The sequence below is a fragment of the Pelodiscus sinensis genome, chromosome 16 (assembly GCF_052426305.1).
Source record: "Pelodiscus sinensis isolate ZL-2025 chromosome 16, ASM5242630v1, whole genome shotgun sequence".
NCBI classification, from domain to species: Eukaryota; Metazoa; Chordata; order Testudines; family Trionychidae; genus Pelodiscus; species Pelodiscus sinensis.
Window position 1 is genome coordinate 17,364,484 of NC_143067.1, and position 21,873 is coordinate 17,386,356.

General features: G+C 45.7%; 1 protein-coding gene across 1 annotated transcript in view; it reads left to right on the top strand.

Annotated features, from left to right (window-relative positions):
• The window catches only part of LOC102446851 (organic cation/carnitine transporter 2), a 65,158-nt gene that overhangs the window by 28,121 nt on the left and 15,164 nt on the right, over positions 1-21,873 (top strand). The window contains exons 2-5 of the mRNA XM_075900351.2: positions 4,523-4,626; positions 10,068-10,222; positions 11,232-11,403; positions 18,453-18,579. Coding sequence (XP_075756466.1) covers positions 4,523-4,626; positions 10,068-10,222; positions 11,232-11,403; positions 18,453-18,579 — 558 coding nt within the window. The remainder of the gene's footprint in view (positions 1-4,522; positions 4,627-10,067; positions 10,223-11,231; positions 11,404-18,452; positions 18,580-21,873) is intronic.

A 21,873-nucleotide genomic window follows, 5' to 3' on the forward strand; every position in this document is an offset into this window, starting at 1 on the left:
AATCAGAACAACCTCTGCCTGCAGCCAGGGAGCTGGGCTGGGCTCACAACAGGCGGGAGCAGCACCTGCCTCTGCTGGGCCTTGTGAGGTTGGAGCTGCTCCAATCCCTTACTGATTAACTGGTTATCCAGTTAACCATTGATATTCTTAATATGTACCTACATAGGGAGAAGATTTATTTTACTAATGGGTTCTGAAATATGGTGGGCAAAGGCATGAAATGATCTAATGCCTGTAAGCTGAAGCTAACCAAATTTACAGTGGAAATAAATTTTAGGTGTTTAACAGTGAGGTAATTATTAGAACAATTCACTTAGGTATATTGTGGATATTCTGTCACTCAGGCTACGTCTACACTACGGCTTTTGCTGGAAGAGGCAATGCAAATGAAGCGCTGATTAGCATTTTGTCGTGCTTTATTTGCATAATCTATTCCAAGCCGGTTTTGCACAAAAAGGGTTTATTGTGCAAAAACAAGCATTGTGGCCATGGCCGTTTTGCACAAAAATCCCTTTTTCCGCAAGATCTTTATGCTTCCCCAGAGGGTTTGGGTATGTTGATGAGGGGGCAGAGGGCTAGGGAAGGGAGCGGCTGGAGTGCTAGAGGCAGGCTTTAGCCAGGAGACTTACTAGCCAACAGCCAAACCAGCTTTCCTGTCTCTGCCCGGCTAAGGCTTGCAGAGCTTAAAATCTTTCCCTGCCTGCCCGCCCTCCCAGCAATGTGCTTATGTTAATAACAGAGCTGAGGAAAGGGGCTGTGGTTTTTCTTGGCTGCCTGTTATTCAAACAGGCAGCTCTCATTTGCCAGTTTCTGGGCAGAAACCAGCAAATGGGATTGTGCTTGGGGTGGGGGCAGCTCCTGAAACTTTTTCCCCTCCCCTCCAGTTTTGAAACAGAAATGGTGCTCAGCAGCCCTGTTTCTGAGCGGTGTGCAGGACTGTGGGGCAAGCAGAGGAGCCTGTCTGGGGTTCCTCACTGTCTTCATGGGCCAGATCTGGTGCTTCGGTGGGTCAGATTTTGCCCAAGCCTGCAGTAGTGGGTGGGTAGGCTACACAGATAATAGAGACAAGGAAGAGCTAAGTTAGCATGAGGTCAGCAGCTGAAAAGAGTTGCCCAGGCAGCGTAAGCCTGTTGGCTGGATGGATGTCCAGTGCCAGTCTGCACTGAGGACGTTTCTTGTTCCTTTCTGGAAAGGGAGTGGTGAACGAAGGAGGGTTTGTGTGGGACAGGCGGAGGTTATGGAGCCTGAGGTACTGAAGAGGACCGTGAGGAACAAACACTGTTCTCCAAAGACTTGCATGCTGGATATTGCCAGCTCACTACATCCAAGCCTTTGGAGAATGGTGGTCTTACCGCTCTCTCATTTGTGGATGGTACTCTGCTCTGGGCCAGTGGTTTTCTCCCTTTTGTTGTTCAGGCCTGCTATCTTTAAGGGTCATTAGTATTCTGGAAAGGGCTGTCATCAATAACTGCTGGTCACTCTGGAAGTTGCTTCCCTCTCTGGGATGCCAAGTTCTCCCTTGGATTGCTTTGTTCTCTGAGAATCCTTGTTGGGCAGGAGGCCCAGGATCCACTCTTTAACCCAGTGGTTTTCAATCAAAGGGTTGTGCCCCAGTACTGGGTCATGGAATGTCACACACTGGGTCTCGTTGCTGCAGGGGGGTGAGGTGACCAGTGGAAGTGCTAAGGCAGCTCCCTTCTTGTCCTGGTACCACAGACTATACAACAGGCCTGGCTTCTAGGTGGGGGACGGGGAAAGCGAGCATTCATCGCTCCATGCACTGCCCCTACTCCGAGCACTAGCTCCGCATTTCCATTGGCTGGGAACCTGCTGCTGGCTGCTTCGGTGGCACAGCATGGTCTGCGGTGCCAGGAGAAGCAGGAACCCTGTCTGCTGACCAGGAGCTGCTCAAGGTAAGTCCCTTCTGCCCAGCCCTAAACCCCTTTCCTCCCCAATGCTCCCTTTTATACCTCAAAGCTCACATCTTCAGCCCCACCTCAGAGTCCACATTCCAATCAAATTATGTCAGGTCACGGGCATCAACAATTTTCTTCAACTGGGTCATGAGGAAGTTTGAAACCACCACTTTAAACAATCTGTAGCATTTAAATCAGTGTAACTGTAGGGATGAAGCTTCAGAGGTAGCCAAGTTAGTCTGTACAGGATGAACTTAAAAAACAACAAATAGTCTGGTAGCACTTTATAGACTAACAGAACATGTAGGTGGTATCATGAGCTTTCATGGGCACAGCCCACTTCTTCAGATGACAAGCAGGATTTGGCCCTGTATCACAGGTGGAACTAGAATTAGAACTCCTGAGTTTCTGGCTTCTAGTCACATGCTCAGCCTGCTGTTAGGTTGCAGAGCTCCTGTTCCTCTTCTCCAAAACTCATTGGTCCTCTGTTAAATCCCTTCCACAAACAAACCTCAGCAGGGGTGAATGCCACAACTATTCCTGAAACAAAATACAGGACTATGTAGCACTTTAAAGACTAACAAGATGGTTTATTAGATGATGAGCTTTCGTGGGCCAGACCCACTTCCTCAGATCAAATAGTGGAAGAAAATAGTCATAACCATATATACCAAAGGATACAATTAAAAAAAATGAACACATATGAAAAGGACAAATCACATTTCAGAACAGAAGGGGGATGCCGGGTGGGGGGGGGGGGCGGGGGGGAGGAAGGTGAATGCCTGTGAGTTAATGATATTAGAGGTGGGGAAGGGTAGATGTCTGAGTTAATGGTATTAGAGGTGATAATTAGGGAAGCTATCTTTGTAATTACATCCCCCTTCTGTTCTGAAATGTGATTTGTCCTTTTCATATGTGTTCATTTTTTTTAATTGTATCCTTTGGTATATATGGTTGTGACTATTTTCTTCCACTATTTGATCTGAGGAAGTGGGTCTGGCCCATGAAAGCTCATCATCTAATAAACCATCTTGTTAGTCTTTAAAGTGCTACATAGTCCTGTATTTTGTTTCAGCTACACCAGACTAACATGGCTACATTTCTATCACAACTATTCCTGTGGAGGTGATATAACAGCTAGCTACAGGTGACTTGGCTTCCCTGCTGGCTTTGTTTTGTTTGGCGCTACTAAATAATTTTAAAAAATCCAAATATTATGAATAAAATGAAGGCTCCTTCATTACTTACTGTTAATACATCGTTGTAAGATTTAAAGTGCTTTAAGAATGCTTTATTAGTTCAGTAATATCTGATCAGCTTCCCCTGAGCTACATGGACAATTAATTATTGCATGCCTTTATTGTCTTGAGTATCTTTTTCCCCTCTTCCCCGCCCCCAATATTTTTCAATAATAAGACTCAAACACTGGACAAAGAGAGAGAGAGTTTATTTTCATTTCTTCGAAGGGACGTTCCCAAAAAAATCCCAATCAGAATTTTGAGAGCTCTGCGTTCTTTGTTTCCCTTCTTTTTGCATATTTCCCCTAAGCGTGATTTTGGGGGGAGGGAGGTGTTACAGTAAGAACCATATCTAGAAATTCTGCTCCTGAATAACTGCTTATTCTGTACTCTTTGGATGCACAGTGGACAAAAAAACATAGCATATCACAAACCTAGCTTGCATAACAGGGCACAATGGATACTTTGTTTTCTGCTGAGTGGAGGAAAATGTTTTATGTTAATAAAAGTTTGCATTGCAGTTCTCTGCATTTTGTCCAAAGACAGAAATCCAAGGATCTAATGGAAGATTTTTAAATGATCCCTTTCTGTTCTTTATTTTACTTTAATAGGATGTTTCCATTGTCTTTTAGTAGGAGTTAGATAAGGCCCATAAAGGAACACTGTAACACTAGTTGTCTTACCTTAATTTCAAAGAAGAAGAATCTCTTGCATTACATTTAGAGGTGGGGAAAAAACACATGACATGTGACTAATATTTTGTTACTGAGGTTATGTCTATACTGCAGCCTTCTTCCGCAAAAGTTTATGCAAATGAAGCGTGGAGTAGAATTAGCAGCTGTTTTTGCACAAGAGGCTTTTGCGCAAAAAGGAGTTGTGTAGACTGACAAAATTAGGAAGAATGGCTCTTGCGCAAGATGGGGATTTGGGGCATAAAAGAGCTGTCTACACAGTTCCTTTTTGCACGAAAGCCTCTTGTGCAAAAACGGCTGCTAATTAATTATGCAAATGAAGCACAGTAATATTCTACTCCGCGCTTCATTTGCATAAGCTTTTGCGGAAGAAGGCTGCAGTATACATGTAGCCTGAGGCTCCAAGTTTTTCACCCTTGCTTAGATTCCACCCTTGCTTCAGAATTAGGCTCTGGAATCTAATTCCGCCATTTAAATTATCTTTGACAAAATTACATTTTTGGGGCCTAAACTGTTTGACTGTTTTTTGTTTGGTGGGGGCTTTTTTTGCTTTCAGAGTGTACATTTTAATAATTACCATCAAGGTATTTGGATTAATCTTGGTTAATTGAGAAGAGAAATCTAAGTGTATACTAATAAACTTTTAATGTTAAGGCTCACTCTTTTTCTCTTGCAGTGGAATCTGGTATGTGATGATGACTGGAAAGCTCCCTTAACTGCCTCCTTGTTTTTTGTGGGTGTACTGGTTGGATCCTTCATATCAGGACAGCTCTCAGACAAGTAAAGTATATACACCAAAACATCTAGCTCTCTATCTTATTTTCTAAAAGCACACTAAAAAAGTAAAGTGAGCCAGGGGTGAATGCCTGACCTGTTCATAGTGTAGCAAAGTTAATATTATCTTAGGTTGGGCCTATACTGGTGACAAATGGTCACCAAAACACAGTGTTTGTAGTGCTGATATTAGCAACAACGAGAGCACTAATGTGAATTGACTCCTGGCATTTTTACCCGCAGACTATCTAATGTCAGTGTAGACAGTGCCTTAGCCTAGTATAAAATCAACTGCCACAATCAAAGCAAAATACTATTATGGGGCTTTTTTTCCCCAAAAGCATTTTTTCTATATTGCAAGCTTTTTGCATCTTTTTTTTATTTATATATATACAGGGCTCGACAAATAATGCAATCTACTCGCCCGAGGCAAGTAGATTGCAACCCGGAAGAGCCGGGTTTGGGCGATCTGCACATGCATAGAGCCATCTGCGCATGCGCAGATCGCCGGACAGCACGGCTGGTGAGCGGGGCTCGCTGCAGTTCAGCGAGCCCTGTGTGTGTGTGTGTGTGTGTGTGTATATATATATATATATATATATATATATATATATATATATATATATTTGCATCTACAAATGAAAACAGGCATAAATCGTTTTTGGATAGTTTACATAGCACTTAGACCTCTCACTGCCTGATGTGTTGGGGAAAAATTACAGGCTGCTTCTGAAAAAAAAAATCAGGCCCAGTTTGTAGTGTTTAATTTAATGTGGACTATCTTTTGGCTACTTACCCTAAAGTGTGTTACTTTCTCTACGTCAGCTCCCTTTGCACAAATTTTCATAGATTCTGTTGTACCCTGAGTGGTCAAATTCAAGGTCTAACTCCAGTGGTTTGTGTTTTTGGAAGCTGGAAAATATGAGTACTGTTCACCAATTTCCACTAAACTGGCTTTTTGACCCAGCTGCTAGAACTATGGGTTATCCTGTTTATCAGCGACAAAGTGAAAACAAAATGGAAGCATTCTTGTATTTCAAGACTTCAAAAATCTCAGGGTTTCAGTATCTTGCATTTCTAACCATCTGGATGTCTAATGTGCAATATATTATATGGCATCTACCCTTCTACTTTTCTGATTGAATAGTAGTACTCATACATATTTAATATCTGGTCTTTTGGGGCTAAGTCCTAAAGTTCTTACTTTGAGGAAGCACCTGCAAAGATTTAATAGTTTACCTAAGTAAGGTTTTCAGAATCCAGCCCTCTCTTCTTACAGCAGGGAGGGACCTCTGTTGCAGGGCTGTCTCGGAGTGTTCTTTCCTGCACTATTATGATATGTCTACACCAGGGCTGAGCAAAATATGGCCTGGGGGCCGGATCCAGCTCACAGACCAAACTGCCAGGAACCTTGGGCACAGACAGCTGCTGTGGTTACTTTAAAACACAGTCCCTGCAGTTTTCTGTTCTGCAGGGAGGGGGAGTCTTCATGCAATCTTCCCCGCCCCCAGCCCAATCCTCAGCTCCTGTTGGCCAGGAACAACCAGCCAATAAGAACTGACTTCAGCCAATCTCTCAGCTTCTATTGGCTGGAAACAGCTAGACAATTGGAACTGAGAGATTGGCCTGAAAGACTGGGGCAGCACAAGCCTCTTCCCCCACCTGGAGTTGAGAGCCATGTGGTGGGAATAACTTGTATTTTCAAGCACGCTGAGGCTGCAGCCGGCAGGGGTCGCAGCCTGCCGTGGGGGTGTGCAAACGTGCTGGCCAGGAGACACTTAAGTAAACTCCTCCCAGCCAGCGTCTAGCACCCCAACTCCCTCCCCTAGATCACCATCCAAACCCTCAGCTCCCCGTGCCCCAGGTGAAAACTCCCTCCCAGACCCTGTACCTCCTCCTATACCCCTCCCCCAGGCCAGAATCCTCTCCTGCACCCACACTTCTTCCCTGACTCTACACCCCATTCCCCTGACCCTGATCACAACACCCTCCTCCACTTGCACACCTTCTCAGACCCCAAACTGTTTCCTAAACCCCAGTGCCTTACCCCATCAGCGGTGGCACTAGACTAGCTGCCAGCAACTGGTGCCCTAGGTGAACCATGCAATCAGTGCCCCCATCTCCAAACCCCTCAATGATATTGCGCCACCATTTGGTGCCCCATTTAATTGGCACCCTAGGCGACGCTTTATATGAATGGGCCACCCCTGCCGTCTACTCTTCTGCATCCAACCTAGACCCTTCACTCCCTCCACAGAAAAGAGCGGCCCATGACCACTTACCAAAACCTTGGAGTGCCCCCCCCACCACCACCAATAATTATTGCCTACCCCTGGTCTATGCTGTGAGAAAACTCCACTTCATCAAGTCTCAGAGTCAGGCCCATAGGGCTTCAAGTGTGGGGTTAAAAATAGCAGGGTAGACCTTTGGACTTGGGATGGAGCCCAAGCTCTGAGACCCTCCCCACTTGTGTTGTCTTAGCATATGTTAACAGTGCAGTTAGGCACCTATAGCAAGTCCGTGCCAGCTGACCCAGGATAAAGGGTTAAGTGCAGTGTGGGCAGGAGCGGCCCGTGAGGCTAGGCAAACTAGGCAGTTGTCTAGGGCGCTGCTGGCCCAGGCGCCGATGATGACGTCACGGCCATTGACGGCTGTGCAGGCGGGGGCGCCGATCTGCCTGGGGCGCCAGCTGCCGCAGCCAGCCTCGGGCCACTCCTGAGTGTGGGTGTTCTGGCTCAGGCTGGAACTTTCTCACATCACAGGGTTTGGGATCCCAGGCTCCAGCCTGAGCCATAACATCCACACCACAATTAAACAGTCCTTTAGCCCAGAGGTGGGGAACCGGACGCCTGGGGGCTGAAGGTGGCCCCTGGCTTGCCTGAATCTGGCTCTCAAGGCTCAGGGCTCCCCTCTGGCGCAGCCGTCCACCATCGCTGCCATCTTCCCACAGGGCTGGAGCACACTAAATCTACTAGCCTAGGCTCCACTGGCACTGGTGTGTGTGGGGAATGTGGGGAATGTCTTTCTGTTTCTCAACTGAAGGCCACGTCAGTGAGAATTTTGGTTTGTTTGTTTGCTTCTCGTGTGCGGCTCTCAACTGATATTTCTGTGGGTCAGTGGCTCCCCACCCAAAAACTGGTTCCCTACTCCTGCTTTAGCCTGAGCCCTCTGAGCCTGAGTCAGCTGGCGTGAGCCAGCTTTGGGTTTCTAATTGCAGTGTAGGCACACCCTCAGAGTCTCAACTCCAGCATGAGTCTGAACAGCAGCACTGCAATTTTAAAGCCCTGCAGCTTGAGACTGACTCAGCTGATCTAGGCCATCAGCAGCCCTTCTGCGTGGTGTTTATTGTATTGTAGACATATCTTTAGGTTATGACAATCTTGAAGCTAGATTCATTTTCCTTGCTACCTTAATGATTCCTGAGGAAACATTGCTGCGGAGTCCACTGTATAGTTACAGAGTATCTCTTCCAAATGTGAATGCAGCTATTGTACAGATCAGGCACAGTGGACAACCACACGCTGTCCTAAGAGAAACTGGTTTGGTACCATTTTGCTCCGGATTTCTCTGTTACAATGTTTTACACTCTAGCACATGGGAAGGCAGGATACGGCCCACAGGCCTGATTTGGCCCATCAAGTCTTTTAACCCAGCTTGTGGCCTGCCTCTGTGGCAGGAAGCAGTACCGCTCAAAGTGGTTGCCCAGTGGGAGCCGAGAGATTTTGCTGGGGGTGGGGCAACACACAAAGCCTCCCCCTTCAGCACAGAGCCTGCTGAGAGTACTGCTGGCCAGGAGTTGCTTAGGTAAGCGCCTCCTGGCCAGAGCTTGCCTTAGGCACCCCGTCCCTTCCCACACCCCAGCTCCCTCCCAGACCCTGCCTATATCTCTCCCCCAGGCCAGAATCCTCTCCTGCACCCATACCCTTTCTCAGACTGTGCACCCCAAACCTCTGCACCGGGTCACCACCTAAACCCACTACACCCTTCTCCCCCTCGCTGCCCCAGGTCACAGCACCTTCCCAGACCCTGCACCTGCTCTTAAATCCCTCCCTCAGGCCAAAAACCTCTTCTGCATCTATATCGTCTCCCGGACCCTGCACTCCAATCCCCTGCCCCAAGGCACAAACCCCTCCTTCATCTAAACTCTCAGACCCTGCATCCTCTCCTGCACACAAGTTCTCTACCCCAAGCTTCCTTCTGCACCCAACCTTTGTCCCAGATGCCACACCTTCTCCATGGAAAAGTATGACTCTTGATCATATTTTTCCAAAATCTTGGAGTGCCCCCCCTCCCATCAAAAATTATTGCCCACCCCTGCTCTAGCACCATATAGTAGTGTGCCTCATAAACAGCATTGTAGACATACTGGAATCTGCCTTCCTTACACAGAGCAGGCTAGTAGTAATCTGAGAGGCAAGAGTAAATGATGCAGCTCAGAATGGATTGGGGGGAAAAGCCCTTTTCTGGTCCATTTGTACAGCCTTCTCCTTCTAGTGTAAGTCTTATACTGCACTTACATTGTGGTAGTCAGTCTCTTGACCAAGTTTCATTTTGAAGTAGGGTGACATGAAATCTGTGTTTAGCAGGGTTCCCTGCATGAAAGAGGGAAGCTAAGGCAACTGCTGATATTTACATAGCTAGACCTGGATGTGTAAGTGGGGGTCAAAGCTTTACAAGAGGCTGGGACTAAAACTCCTTATTACAATGCCTTACTACTGCTAGACTTGTAGTGCCTGATTCTGACACCTTTACGTTGACTAGTGCTCTGCTCCATGAGTAGCCTCATTGGAAATGAAATTAGGTTACTCATTCACTGCTCTCTGTAACTGAGTAAGGTTTGCAGAGTGGGCCCTTAATAGCTATAGATTTGCACAGGGACAGGGTTTTTCTCCTGGGAAGACTCCACTTTGCTGCCTTATGTTTATTGTCCCACTCAGGAGCATGGAAGAATCACTGAGACCTCATCTTTTGCATTTTGGCTATCATTCACTTTCTCGGTGTTTGCATTTGTCCATGCTCATTCCAACATCCCCACAGAAAGACCCTCTCGCCTCAGCTTCAGAAAAGTCTCTTAGGGTAAAAATGGCAGCGTGGCCCTGGCAGCACAGGCAACAGCTTGGGCTAGCTGTCTCATCTGTTGCCGCAGAGTACTCACCCAAGACATGGTCAGTGCTGCCACAACCACACTGCTGTTTTTAGCATGCGAGCCTGAGCAGAGCTATCATGTGCCTGTCTGTCCATTCTGAGACGCATGTTCCTAGTTGCAGTGCAGACATACCCTTAATTGCGGAACTTAAGCTATTCTTCTACTAATGGCTCTGGAACACTTGTTTACCTGTGCTGCTTTCTGAGACTTTTCTCTTCATTAGAGAGACTTCCTATCTGTTACTTTCATGACAGTTATTTTTTTTCTGTAACCCTCTCATTTTTGTCTTTGTCCACCAAAGGTTTGGCAGGAAGAAAGTTCTGTTTGCGACCATGGGGGTGCAAACCGGCTTCAGCTTCCTGCAGGTCTTCTCTACCAGCTGGGAGATGTTTTCAGTGCTCTTTGTCATAGTCGGCATGGGACAGATCTCTAACTATGTGGCAGCTTTTGTACTTGGTATGGGAGTTTCTGTTATGCATAGCACATTTTCAATGTTATTGTCCCCTCACCCTGGCCCACCCTCATTTACTAATGGCTTATTTTGGACAGTGTTTCCATGTGGCACTGTTAATAACTCAACCTTATCAGCCATGGCTAACTTTTCTAGTCCGTTAGTCCATTTAAAAAATGTTCTTTTAGTAAAATAGCAACACATAAAATAAAATGTTCTGTTTACCGAATTCTACAGTGAGCAAAGGGAGTAAATCAGAATAAGCTTTTGTCTGAAGCAAGAGCTCGCCAGTGAGAAGATGCAGTGAGATGCACTCATAGTCATGTTGATAGATGTGTAGGATGAGTTGTGCCCAGTTGCTCTTGTGAACTGAAGTTTGGATCCAAACACATGCAAATTGTACATGTGATACTATCATCTGTAACTGTGATCAACATGTAAGCATGACTTAACTTTCATCACAGACTGTTTTATGAAGTTTTAAAACTGTCACAAAGTGTCTGATTATAGGACAAGTAAGACCATGAATATGTTAAAGAGAGCTCTCTGAATGATTTGATTAAAGCAAATTCACTGTCTAGAGCTTTGAATTCTTTGTGGCCATAACAAAGCCCAGAGCAGCTTTGAACACAGTATTTAGGTAACAGCTACAGAAGGCATTAAACATGGTTTGTTGGTGTAGGTTTTACCAGACCTAGTTCCTTTTGTTGTGGAGATTTTTGGAGTCCAGAAGTCTTACACTCATTGAGTTAGAACAGTTCTAGTGTCTAATCTTATCATGTGCATTCATAAAAAATACTCCCTGTGGTGCAGTATCAGGCCATAAGATAGATCTGGTAGCATCTCTTTAAAACAGGAAAAAAACCAACTAATATATTACCAACATTTGTATTATGTGTGAGGAACAGTTTTGCTAAAAGTAATGTCAGTTCTTGTATACAGTAGTGATAAAATATTTGGCTACTATTATTTGTTAAATTCAAATGCTAATCATTACTCTCTTGTTTTGAACAGGCACAGAAATTCTTGGCAAAACAGTTCGTATTATATTCTGCACATTAGGCGTTTGCATATTTTATGCAATTGGCTACATGTTGCTGCCACTGTTTGCTTACTTCATCAGAGACTGGCGGATGCTGCTTCTGGCTCTTACTTTACCTGGGCTACTTTGCATTCCACTGTGGTGGTGAGTGTAACTACATTAAAATTTGTTTGGCTTCAGAAAGTATGACCTGTAGTTCAGCGGTTTCCAACCACTGATCTGGTCTGGTCTGGTAAGCTATGAACCCCTGTCTGACAAGCTGCCACATGTTGCCAGGCCATACCCCCAGCATTTATTTAGTCCTGCCCAGTGTGAATAGGGTGGCTGGTAGCTGGGACCATGGTGAGGCTGTCCCTATTGGGGGCTACAATTGCAGCTCTGGTAATCACTACACGGCCCAGCTGGTGGGGCCCAACTGCCCTGCGTACAATGGCTGACCCAGGCGACAGGGCCAAGTGCCCCATGCACAGCAGGAGCCCTGACTCCAGAAGGAGCTGCACAGGGCGGGTGGTGAGGGAAGCCCTGAGAAGCCCTGAGCCCTTGCAGAAGCCACATGCAGGGTGAGGGGCAGCAGGCGGCCTCAGGTAACTGAAAGGGCCCCATAAATTGAAAGCATAGCCCTTTGAGCGTCTCATCTCAAAACAAAACACAGCTAGGATTGCCAAATACCTTCATGAAAAATCCCAAACGTATCAGGGAAAAAAATTGGTTGGGGGGGAAAGGTGGACGGGGTTGGGGTATTTTCTGGGTTTTTTTTAACCGGACAGAAGACACATCGCTTCCCATTCTGTATGTGTGAAACTGATTGTTCCTTCCTAAGTGGAGCACTTTACATTTATCTTTATTAAACTTCATCCTGTTTACCTCAGACCATTTCTCCAATTTGTCCAGATCATTTTGAATTATGACCCTATCCTCTTGTCTTAGTATCTCCGGATTTACACTGATAAAATTATGCTAGCTTCATGCCAGTTGCTGAGATTGGAATCTGGTCTATAAGGGTGCATCTACACAGCACGGTTATTTAGAAATAATTGACGTTATTTTAAAATAACAGTGCGAGTGTCTATATGGCAATTCTGTTATTTTGAAATAAATTCAAAATAACGGACGGCTTATTCCAGCTTCTGTAAACCTCATTCCACAAGGAATCATGCCTGTTCCAAAATAGCTATTTCAAAATAGCTGCAGTGTGGATGCTCCACTGTTGCTATTTCGAAATTGCCACTCCTCAGGTCCATTCAGACTAATTATTCCCTAGTGCCTCCTGAGGCTCTAAATCAAGGTAGCATGTCTACATTAGGAAAGCCTGCCTTAGACTAATTTTAAGGTTTCCCTGTAGAATAGACGTGCTGTTTTGAAGTAAGCTATTTCAGAGTATTTCTTCTGGAATAGCTTATAAGTGTGCAGTGTAGACATACCCTAAGAGTGACACAGAAACACCCAAGTCCTACCTACACTTAAAGCTTCCACCAGTAGCAGTGCATCAGTGGAGACTTAGGCCTAGTCTACAGTACAGCGGAAAGTCAAATTCCGGTATATAACTTCAGCTACGTTAATTACAAGACCCGCTAAATCAAACCCCAGATCGACTGTGGCAGTGTCCATCTTCTGCATAGATTAACATAGACCTGTGGTTGAAGGGGTCTGCAAAAAGTCGCTATGAAAATAAAATTTCAAATCCTTGAAAGGCATTCTGTTTTTCTGATCAATCAAAAGCGTGTAACTATCCCCACCTATAGGTCAAAACCCAACAGTGTTGTCATTACCATAGAAACCTATCATGTCCTTTCTCAAGCACAGGCAACATTATAGCTCGATTCTGTTCAGTCAATTTTCAGACTAAGACTTCTCTGACTAGGAACTGCAGACCATAAGTTCAATATTTAAATTTTTTAGGGATCTGCAAATGAAAAAAAGGTTGACAATAATAGAAATAGACAGAACCTATAGAAATAACCTTAGTGCCAACATCTTTGGCCTATTTCCAAAACCTTACTTAAGAACCTTTGATAATATTAATTAATGAGGATGGCTCAGTTGTTGGCATTATCATGAAGCTAGAGGAAATTTGTTGCATTTTTATTTTCTGACAGGTAAGTTTTTGTTCTCTTTGCACTTTGGTTAATCCCATATCTTTTTTAGCTTTTGCTAGAAATTCATCACTGTAGGGTCTGTGCATTCTAATGTCTTCTCTCCTATATATGGTCTTATCTAGTGATGCCCAGTACTTTTCAGCCATATCTTTATATATGTATGTGTAACTGCTAGCACATTTTATAGAATTTATCTTCCTGATTGCCCCACAAATCAGGCAGATAAATGCCAAAGAGGTATAAAAGTTACAAGGTATCAGATGCAAAATTAGCGGCCAGATTGAGGCTGTTTTACAAAAAGCGTTTGTGTATATTGAATCTCAAAGCCTTTGCCCACACAGTTGGATAAAGTTCTAAACTGGTTTCCAGTGCTTTTTGGAAAAACCACAGGTTTCAGGATTCTGACTCTTAACAGTCCTGTCTCTGTGGTTTTGTTCGGTGTTTTCCCCCTTGGGCCCCCAGGTTTAACTTGTTTATCTTTCTTTGAATTTTGTTTGGGATATTCTACACATACTATGTTTATCTTTGTTCATGAATGGCGTATACTAAAGTAAATATTTGCTCATCAGTTTTAAATCTGTATGCAGTATTATCAGTCAAATAGCTATAGAAAAGGACACAATTCTTCTGGAACCAAGACAAAATAAAAACTCAATCTATGTGTGGTCTTTGCAGCTGCAGTTTACAGGACACTATCAGATCAAGTTTTATCCAGTATTTAGATTATTTTTTTTTAATTACAGTTCTAGAAATGCTTCCATCAGATTGAACAAATGGTTCAAAACAAAGAAGCTTAACAGAATATATTGTCTTTCTCCTCTACGTTTGCAGCCTGAATAATGCAGCACTGTGCTAGTTTGTGAGAACCAAATATTGACGTTGACCACACTGCAGTTTCAAAATTAGGAACAGAATTAGAGCTTTAACAATTCACTTTTAATAAACACAACTAGTTTGTATTCTAAGAAGGAAAATATTTTTCTGAGGACTATTCTTTCATCACTTCTGCTGTCAGGCAAACAAGGAATAAACAGCAAGCCATGTTAGGTTCAGATCCACTAGAAACAATGAGTCATCTCCTGGCACCTGACTGCATCTACTTTGCAGTAGGTTACGCTGGGGGCTGATCAGGGGAGGAGAGTAGAAAGTTGGTGTAGCTACTTCCCAGTCAAACCCTCCTCCACCCAGAATCCTGTGGCTGGGTTTTGAAAGGCAGGCTCTAGCCTAGCATTTTCGAGAGAAGGGAATGATTTGCTCCTGTTCCCACTGATATTTCACTGAAAGTATAATCAGACTAAGAAAGGCAGAACTAGGATGTTAAGTAGCATGTAATTGACTAATCAAATAATCGATGCATTTTTGCATTGACTATTCAATTAGTTGATAGGGTGGTGCTGCCCCTTTGAAATACTGGGTGGTATTTTAAAGGGGCATCTCCAGCATCGCTTGCATTCCGGGATCAGCTGGGACTCCCCATCTGACCCAGGCTCCACGCGGCGCTGCTACTTTGAAACAATGGGCAGTGCCGTACAGAGCCTGGGATGTTGATCCCCAGCTCTGTACGGCGCTACTTCTTTGAAACGCCACCGCAGTGTTTCAAAGCGGCAGCGCTGTGTGGACCCCGGGATTAGTTGTGGAGTCCACAGCTGAGCCCCAACTCCATGCGGCACTGCCCCTTTGAAATTCCACGGTGGCGTTTCAAAGCAACAGCGCTGTCGCTTTGAAGTACCCCATTTTTCTTCCCCCCTCCCCCTTGCTGCCTCTATCTGATAGAAGGGCGGGGAAGCGACTAGTCAACTATCCTGTCAACTATCCGATAAGCATTTGCTTATCAGATAGTCAACTAGTCCTTAACATCCGTAGGCAGAACTAGAGATCACTCGTACCTGGGAGATGAGCTGGTATTGAGGTTGGTGGAACATTAGTCAGAGAAAGACTCGACACAATCTGATTACAGAATTTTCCTCCACTGAATACTATTTTTATGAAACACAATAAGTCTAAATAGTCCACAAGGTGGAGCTACTTCTTTTCTTTGGTAGAAGGAAGTACAGTATTATAATTCAGTCTACTTTCTCTTGTGAAGCCAACTTGTGAGTATAGGTAGCTCATCCTATAGTGACATCTGCAGTTATTAAGTTATATGGATTACTGTTCAGATGTTACCCATCCACAGCACATAAGAACAGCCATACTGGGTCAGACCAAAGGTTCATCTAACTCAGTATCCGGTCTTCCAACAGTGGCCGATGCCAGATGTCCCAGAGGGAGGGAACAGAACAGGGAATCATCAAGCAATCCCTCTCCCATCACCATTCTCCGCCTTTGACGGAGACTAGGGACACCATTCCTACCCATTCTGGCTAATGGCCATTGATGGACCTAACCTCCATGAATCTATCTAGTTCTTTCTTGAACCCTGTTAAAGAAAGGTTGTTTGTTTTAAACCTGATGCTTATTAATTTCATTTGGTGACCCCTGGTTCTTATGTTATGGGAACAAGTAAATAATTTTTCTTTATTCACTTTTTCTTCGCCAGTCATGATTTTATAGACCTCTATCATATCCCCTCCTTAGTCTCCCCTTTTCTAAGCTGAACAGTCCCAGTCTTTTTAATTTCTTTTCATATGGGACCCGTTCCAAACCCCTAACAATTTATGTTGTCCTTTTCTAATGCCAATATATCTTTTTTGAGATGAGGCGACCACATTTGTACGCAGTATTCAAGATGTGGGCCTACCATGGTTTTGTGTAGAAGCAATAAGTGTATGTCTACACTACAGCGCTAATTCAAACTAAGCTAATTCGACCTAACGCATCCAGACTAAAAAACTAGTTCAAATTAGCGTTTTGCTAATTCGAACTAGCATGTCCACATTAAGTGGACCCTGAACCGGGGTTAAGGATGGCCGGAAGCAGTGCTGGCAGGGCATCAGATGAGGACTTAGAGCGTGGAGCTGCTGCCTCAGGCTAGCCGAGGGCTGTGCTTAAAGGGACCCGACCCCCACCCCGGACAGACAGTTCTCAGGGGTGCCCCGCTTGCAAAGCAGTCCTGTCTTGGAGTGCCCTGAGTGCCCACACTGGGCACATCACAGCACTCGGCCATCAGACTGGCTGCACTTGCCGCAGGCTGCCATCTGGGGAGAGGGAGCAATTGGGGGGCTGCAGGAGAGCTTTCACCCCCAGAAGCCCGCAGAGCCAGCCCAGTCCTCCCCATCAGGGGCTCGTACCCCATTCCTCCCTCACCTCCTTCCACTTACCCTTCCCTAGCCCCCCTTCCTGACGTACAAAATAAAGAAAACGTGTGGTCAAAAATAGAATCTCTCTTTATTGAACAAAACTCGGGGAGACTGGGAAAACGAGGTGGGAGAGGGGAAGAGAGAGGATGGGAGAGGGGAGGGCAACTAAAATGATCAGAGGTTTGGAAGAGGTCCCATATGAAGAGAGGCTAAAGAGACTGGGACTTTTCAGTTTAGAAAAGAGGAGACTGAGGGGGGATAGGATAGAGGTCTATAAAAGCATGAGTGGGGTGGAGAGGTTGCATCAAGAAACGTTCTTCATTAGTTCCCATAATAAAAGGACTACAGGACACCAAAGGAAAGGAATGGGTAGCAGGCTTCAAACTAGTAACAGAAAGTTGTTATTCACAAAGCAAAGAGTCAACCTGTGGAACTCCTTGCTGCAGGAGGCTGTGAAGGCTACAACTAGAACAGAGTTTAAAGAGAAGTGAGATAAAGTGATGGAGGTTGGGTCCATGGAGTGGTATTAGCCAGGGGGTAGGAGTGGTGTCCCTCCCCAAAGTTTGTGGAAGGCTGGAGAGGGATGGCACGAGACAAATGGCTTGGTCACTGTCTTCGGTCCATCCCCTCTAGGGTCCCTAGGGTTGGCCACTGTTGGCAGACAGGCTACTGGGCTAGATGGACCTTTGGTCTGACCCAGGACGGCCATTGTAAGCTCAGGGCTCAGGGTCAGGGGTCTCAGTGGACCACCTTGATTTTCATGCACACCTGCTCCTGGGTGGCCAGGCTGGCAGCTCTCCTGCCCTAGACGGCCTCTTTCCTTTGCCTAGTGCGGAGGTCGTGGACGAGGTCTACGATGTCTGCACTTGGCCAGGCAGGTGCCCGCTTCTTGCGGTCCCGGGCAAGCTCCCGGGAGCCGCCAGCCTGGTCCCAGGAAGAGGGGGAGAGCTGGGGGGCATCGGGTGGGTGGCTCGAGCCATGCCAGGTGCAGGGTCTGCTAGCTGAGTGCTGGCAGGCTTGCACCTGGCACGGGCATCATAGCCAGCCCGTGCCCCTTTAAGGGGTCCGGGGCCGGGAGGGGGGCAATAGAGTTTCCCTGGTGTTGGCCAGAGTGGCCACCAGGGAAAGCTGGGGAGGGCTAGCCTCCCACTAGTTCGAATTAAGGGGCTACACACCCCTTAATTCGAACTAGTAAGTTCGAACTAGGCTTAGTCTTCGTAGAATGAGGTTTACCTAGTTCAAACTAAGCGCTCCGCTAGTTTGAATTAAGTTCGAACTAGCGGAGCACTAGTGTAGCACCTATCAAAGTTAATTCGGACTAACGTCCATTAGTTCGAATTAACTTTGTAGTGTAGACATACCCTAAGGTGTTATCTGTCTTATTCTCTATCCCTTTTTAAATTATTCCTAACATTGTTTGCTTTTTTGCCTGTTGCTGCACATTGAGTGGATATTTTCATAGAACTATCCACAATGACTCCAAGATCTCTCTCTCTTGAATAGTTATAGCTTAATTAGTTCCCCATCATATTGTATGTATAGTTGGGATAACACAGAGTCATGCATACAATTTCATACTGCCTTAGTTTATTTTGATGCAACGTTTTCCCTGTACTTTGCAAGTTTGATTTATAGTTTAACTTTTTAGCCACTTTGAACTCCATTAACAAATTGTAATCACTTTTTCATAGTATGTGCTCATCTGCTTTGCATAAATGTGTGTTTGGGTTTTGTTTTTAATCACTGCAAGGTACAGCGCATTTAAACCTTTTACTCCTTTGGTGGTGAGATGTATGTGTAGCTTTGCAGCAGTGGTCGCTGTGGCAATGCAAATTTTATTGTTTGAAACTCGTTGCAGGGTTGTTCCAGAATCTCCTCGCTGGCTAATCTCTCAAGGAAGATTACAAGAGGCAGAAATCATCATCCGAAAGGCCGCAAAAACAAATGGTATTACAGCCCCAGATGTAATATTTGACCCTATGGAGGTAAACTTTCACGTGTATTAAAACTGTCTGCATTTATCCTCTGGTTACTATTTATGAAAATCCATTTCCAGATTTATTTTTGGGATTAAGGTAGTTCTTGCAACATCCAAGGCACTTTCCAGACATAAAGATGTAGTCCTTGCCCTCAGGAGCTAATAGCTAAGTGCTCACCCCATATCCTTCCTCTTCATAAAACTTATGAACCTCCTGTTGTTCCCATTCCATGAGCATTCCAGACAGAAGGAAGACACATCTGTGTTCTGCATTGTACCTACGTGTGCAGTTTAGTATCTTTAGGGCAGGCATTTTAACATGTTTTCATAGTTTATTTGTTGCTCTGTGGCTTGTACATACCCTGCACTAAGTAGAATATCTGAAATACAGTAAATCCCCCCCTCATGGACTTTGCTATTTTATATGAGATAGCTGGCATATGCCTGTAAATTCTCACTTCTCAGGGTGCTGGAGCCTGGCCACATTGTAGAGAGAGATTCTGGAGTTATATAAGATTGGGGTGGGCAATCATTTTTGAAAGGGGGGGGGGTCACTTCACAAATTTCTGAAGTGGTTGCAGGCTGCCCCAGAAGGCCTTGGGAAGAAAAAGTGGGGCCAGGCTGCTTCCCGTGTTCCCCCTCTCACAGACCGTAATTGGCCTAGGCGTCGGGGGAGTGTATGCAATCTTTGCTCCTGTCCCCCAGTGTCTAGAAAGAACTGCCAGCTCTTCCGTTCCCAGATGTCGATTGGCCTGGGGGTGGAGGAGTGGCAGGGCAGCTGCAGGCTGGATCATCCACATAGGGGGATGGGATTGAGGTGTAGAAGGGCCTGTGAGGTCTAGAAGGGAGTTTGGGTGAAGGAAGCAGTTGCGACCTGGGGCACAGGATTGAGGTACAGGGGTTTGGATTGTGACCTAGAGTAGGAGGGGGCTGTGACCTAGGGCTGTGACTGAGGTGCAGGAGGGAGTACAGGGGTTTGGGTTGTGACTTAGGGCAGGGGATTACAGTGCAGAGGTTTGTGTTGTGATCTAGGGCAGGAGGGGATTGTGATCTGGGGCAGCGGATTGGGTTACAGAGTCTGGGAGGGAGTATGGGCTCAGAAGGGGGGCAGAGGGTTTGGGTTATGTGGGGTATGGGAGTAGGATTTGGTGGGGTAGGGGATTGGGTGGAGGGAGGGGCTGGGGTTCCAGAGGCAGGCTCTGGCCAGGAGACTTACAGTAAGACTCTTGACCAGCAACCCAGCTGGTTTCTCAGGCCTGCCCCAGCCTCCACAGACTGCAGGCCACGTGCTCTGTGAATAAGAGTCTGCAGGGAGGAGGGAGTGGTGCTTGTGTGCTGCCTCTTTTTAAAACAGGCAGCTTCCATTGGCCAGAAACCAGCCAATGGGCTTGTGCTGAGGCAATAACAGACATGAAGAACCAATTCCTCCACCCCACCAGGCTCACAGTTATGAAACACAAATGACCCCACAGCTACTTTTCTGAGTGGCATGCGGGAGCAGGGGAGTCTGCCTGAGGCTCCCTGCTGTGTCTGTGGGCCAGATCTGGTGGCTTGGTGGGCCATATTTGGCCCACAGAACTTGTTTTGCCCAGGCCTGTATAAGAGGGACTTTGCTTTCAGATTTCTCCCCCTCCCTCCCCAGCCATTGATTTTTTGGATGTAAAGATCATTGTTCTGGAGAAAGATGTAAAGGCCCCCTCCCTTCCCCCCCGGATCATGAAACAGAATGAGAGTGCAGATAGCACAATATAGACAAAATCTGTCCTTTAACTAAAGGGATGAATGAAAACCCATGGACCTCCAGGTGCTTCTTAGGACCATTCCTAGAGAAGGAGAGCCCCATTCCAATGATTTGAAGACTTTACCGCAGAACTAGACTCTAGCTATTTGTTTTACTGTTCTCTAGTATAATATTGCTCTGGCCATGTAAGAACTGTACTGGCAGAGGCGTGTGGGGAAGGGGAAAATGGATGTAGTCGGTAGCCTTGAATAGGCTCAAATCCAGTCAGGTTACAGAGCTGTGCTACAGCCTGCATGGAGCCTTCAATCTCATGAGATTTCCAGTTGTCTGTGCCTTCAGAGTCTTCAAATCCCATCTCTGGCTCCAAAGAGCCTCTTAACGTTCTATTGACTTAAAAGAACACACAACAATACAGTCACAATCACCTCTGCATTACCATGTAACTACACCACAAATATCACCTGGCAAAGTCTGCCAGTGTCACTAGGGGGCTGGTGCTGAATGTTAACGGGAGACACTGTAGCTCCTCAAATTGTAATCACTTCATGGCATGGACTGGGTCTATCTGTGTGCTTACATAATAGGGATGTAATAGTGTAGCTGCTTAATTGATTAACCGATAAATGAAAGCTTATCGGTTAATGCTACCAACTACATGCATTTTCCCCTTCCCCACACGCCTCTGCCAGTACATTTTTTTAGAGGGCTGACTAGCAGTCTGGGTTAGTCCCGGTTCATGCTGGGTCCTGGGAGCTTCCCCCGGCTACGGCTGTGCAAGGAAAGTAATTTAGTAGTCAGTGGGCAGGCAGCCCGGCTCAGTCCCGGCTCTCATCAGTCCCGGGAGCTATCCCCGCTGCGATTGTGCAAGGAAAGTAGTAATATTGCAGAACCACAGTGGGAGGTAGTTCCTGAAACCCAGCACAAGCTGGGACTGTGCAAGATTGCCTGTCCACCAGCTCCTAAAATATTCTTAGCGCAGAGCTGTCGTGGTGGTAGTTGCTGGACCTGGCACAAGCCAGGACTGAGTGCTTTCAGTGCTAACCTTTATTGATTAATCATGTCGTTGAGAGAATTTTTGTCAACTACACAATTAACAAATTACACGCTTCTTAACATCCCTATTAGATAGTGCCCAGTCCAACACAGTCCTGATTATGGGCATGGCCTCTGGGTACTACTATAATAAAAATATATCCAAGCTCAGCATTTTTCTCACAACCCTTTAGGGTGGATTCATTATTATGTACCAATTTTCTCGCTTTATTTTTCTTTCTACCAATATCCCTCCTTCCCCCTGGAAGTTGTCTTTCTGTCTGAGCTGTAGCTGAAACAATGTAGGATTTGAGATGGGAGAGGTATGTTAATATTCACACTTGTCTGATTTTTGGAGGTCACTCAAAGGCCATTTGGGTCCCATCCGTGACCCTAGAAGATGAGGGATTCCTGGACTCCGTTCAGTTAAGGATGTGTAGGGTTTTATATGAGAGGGTTACATTCAAAGTATCATTTCTGTCTCATAGCAAATGGTAAGCAGTCTCGGCCACTCCCATACCTTCCTTC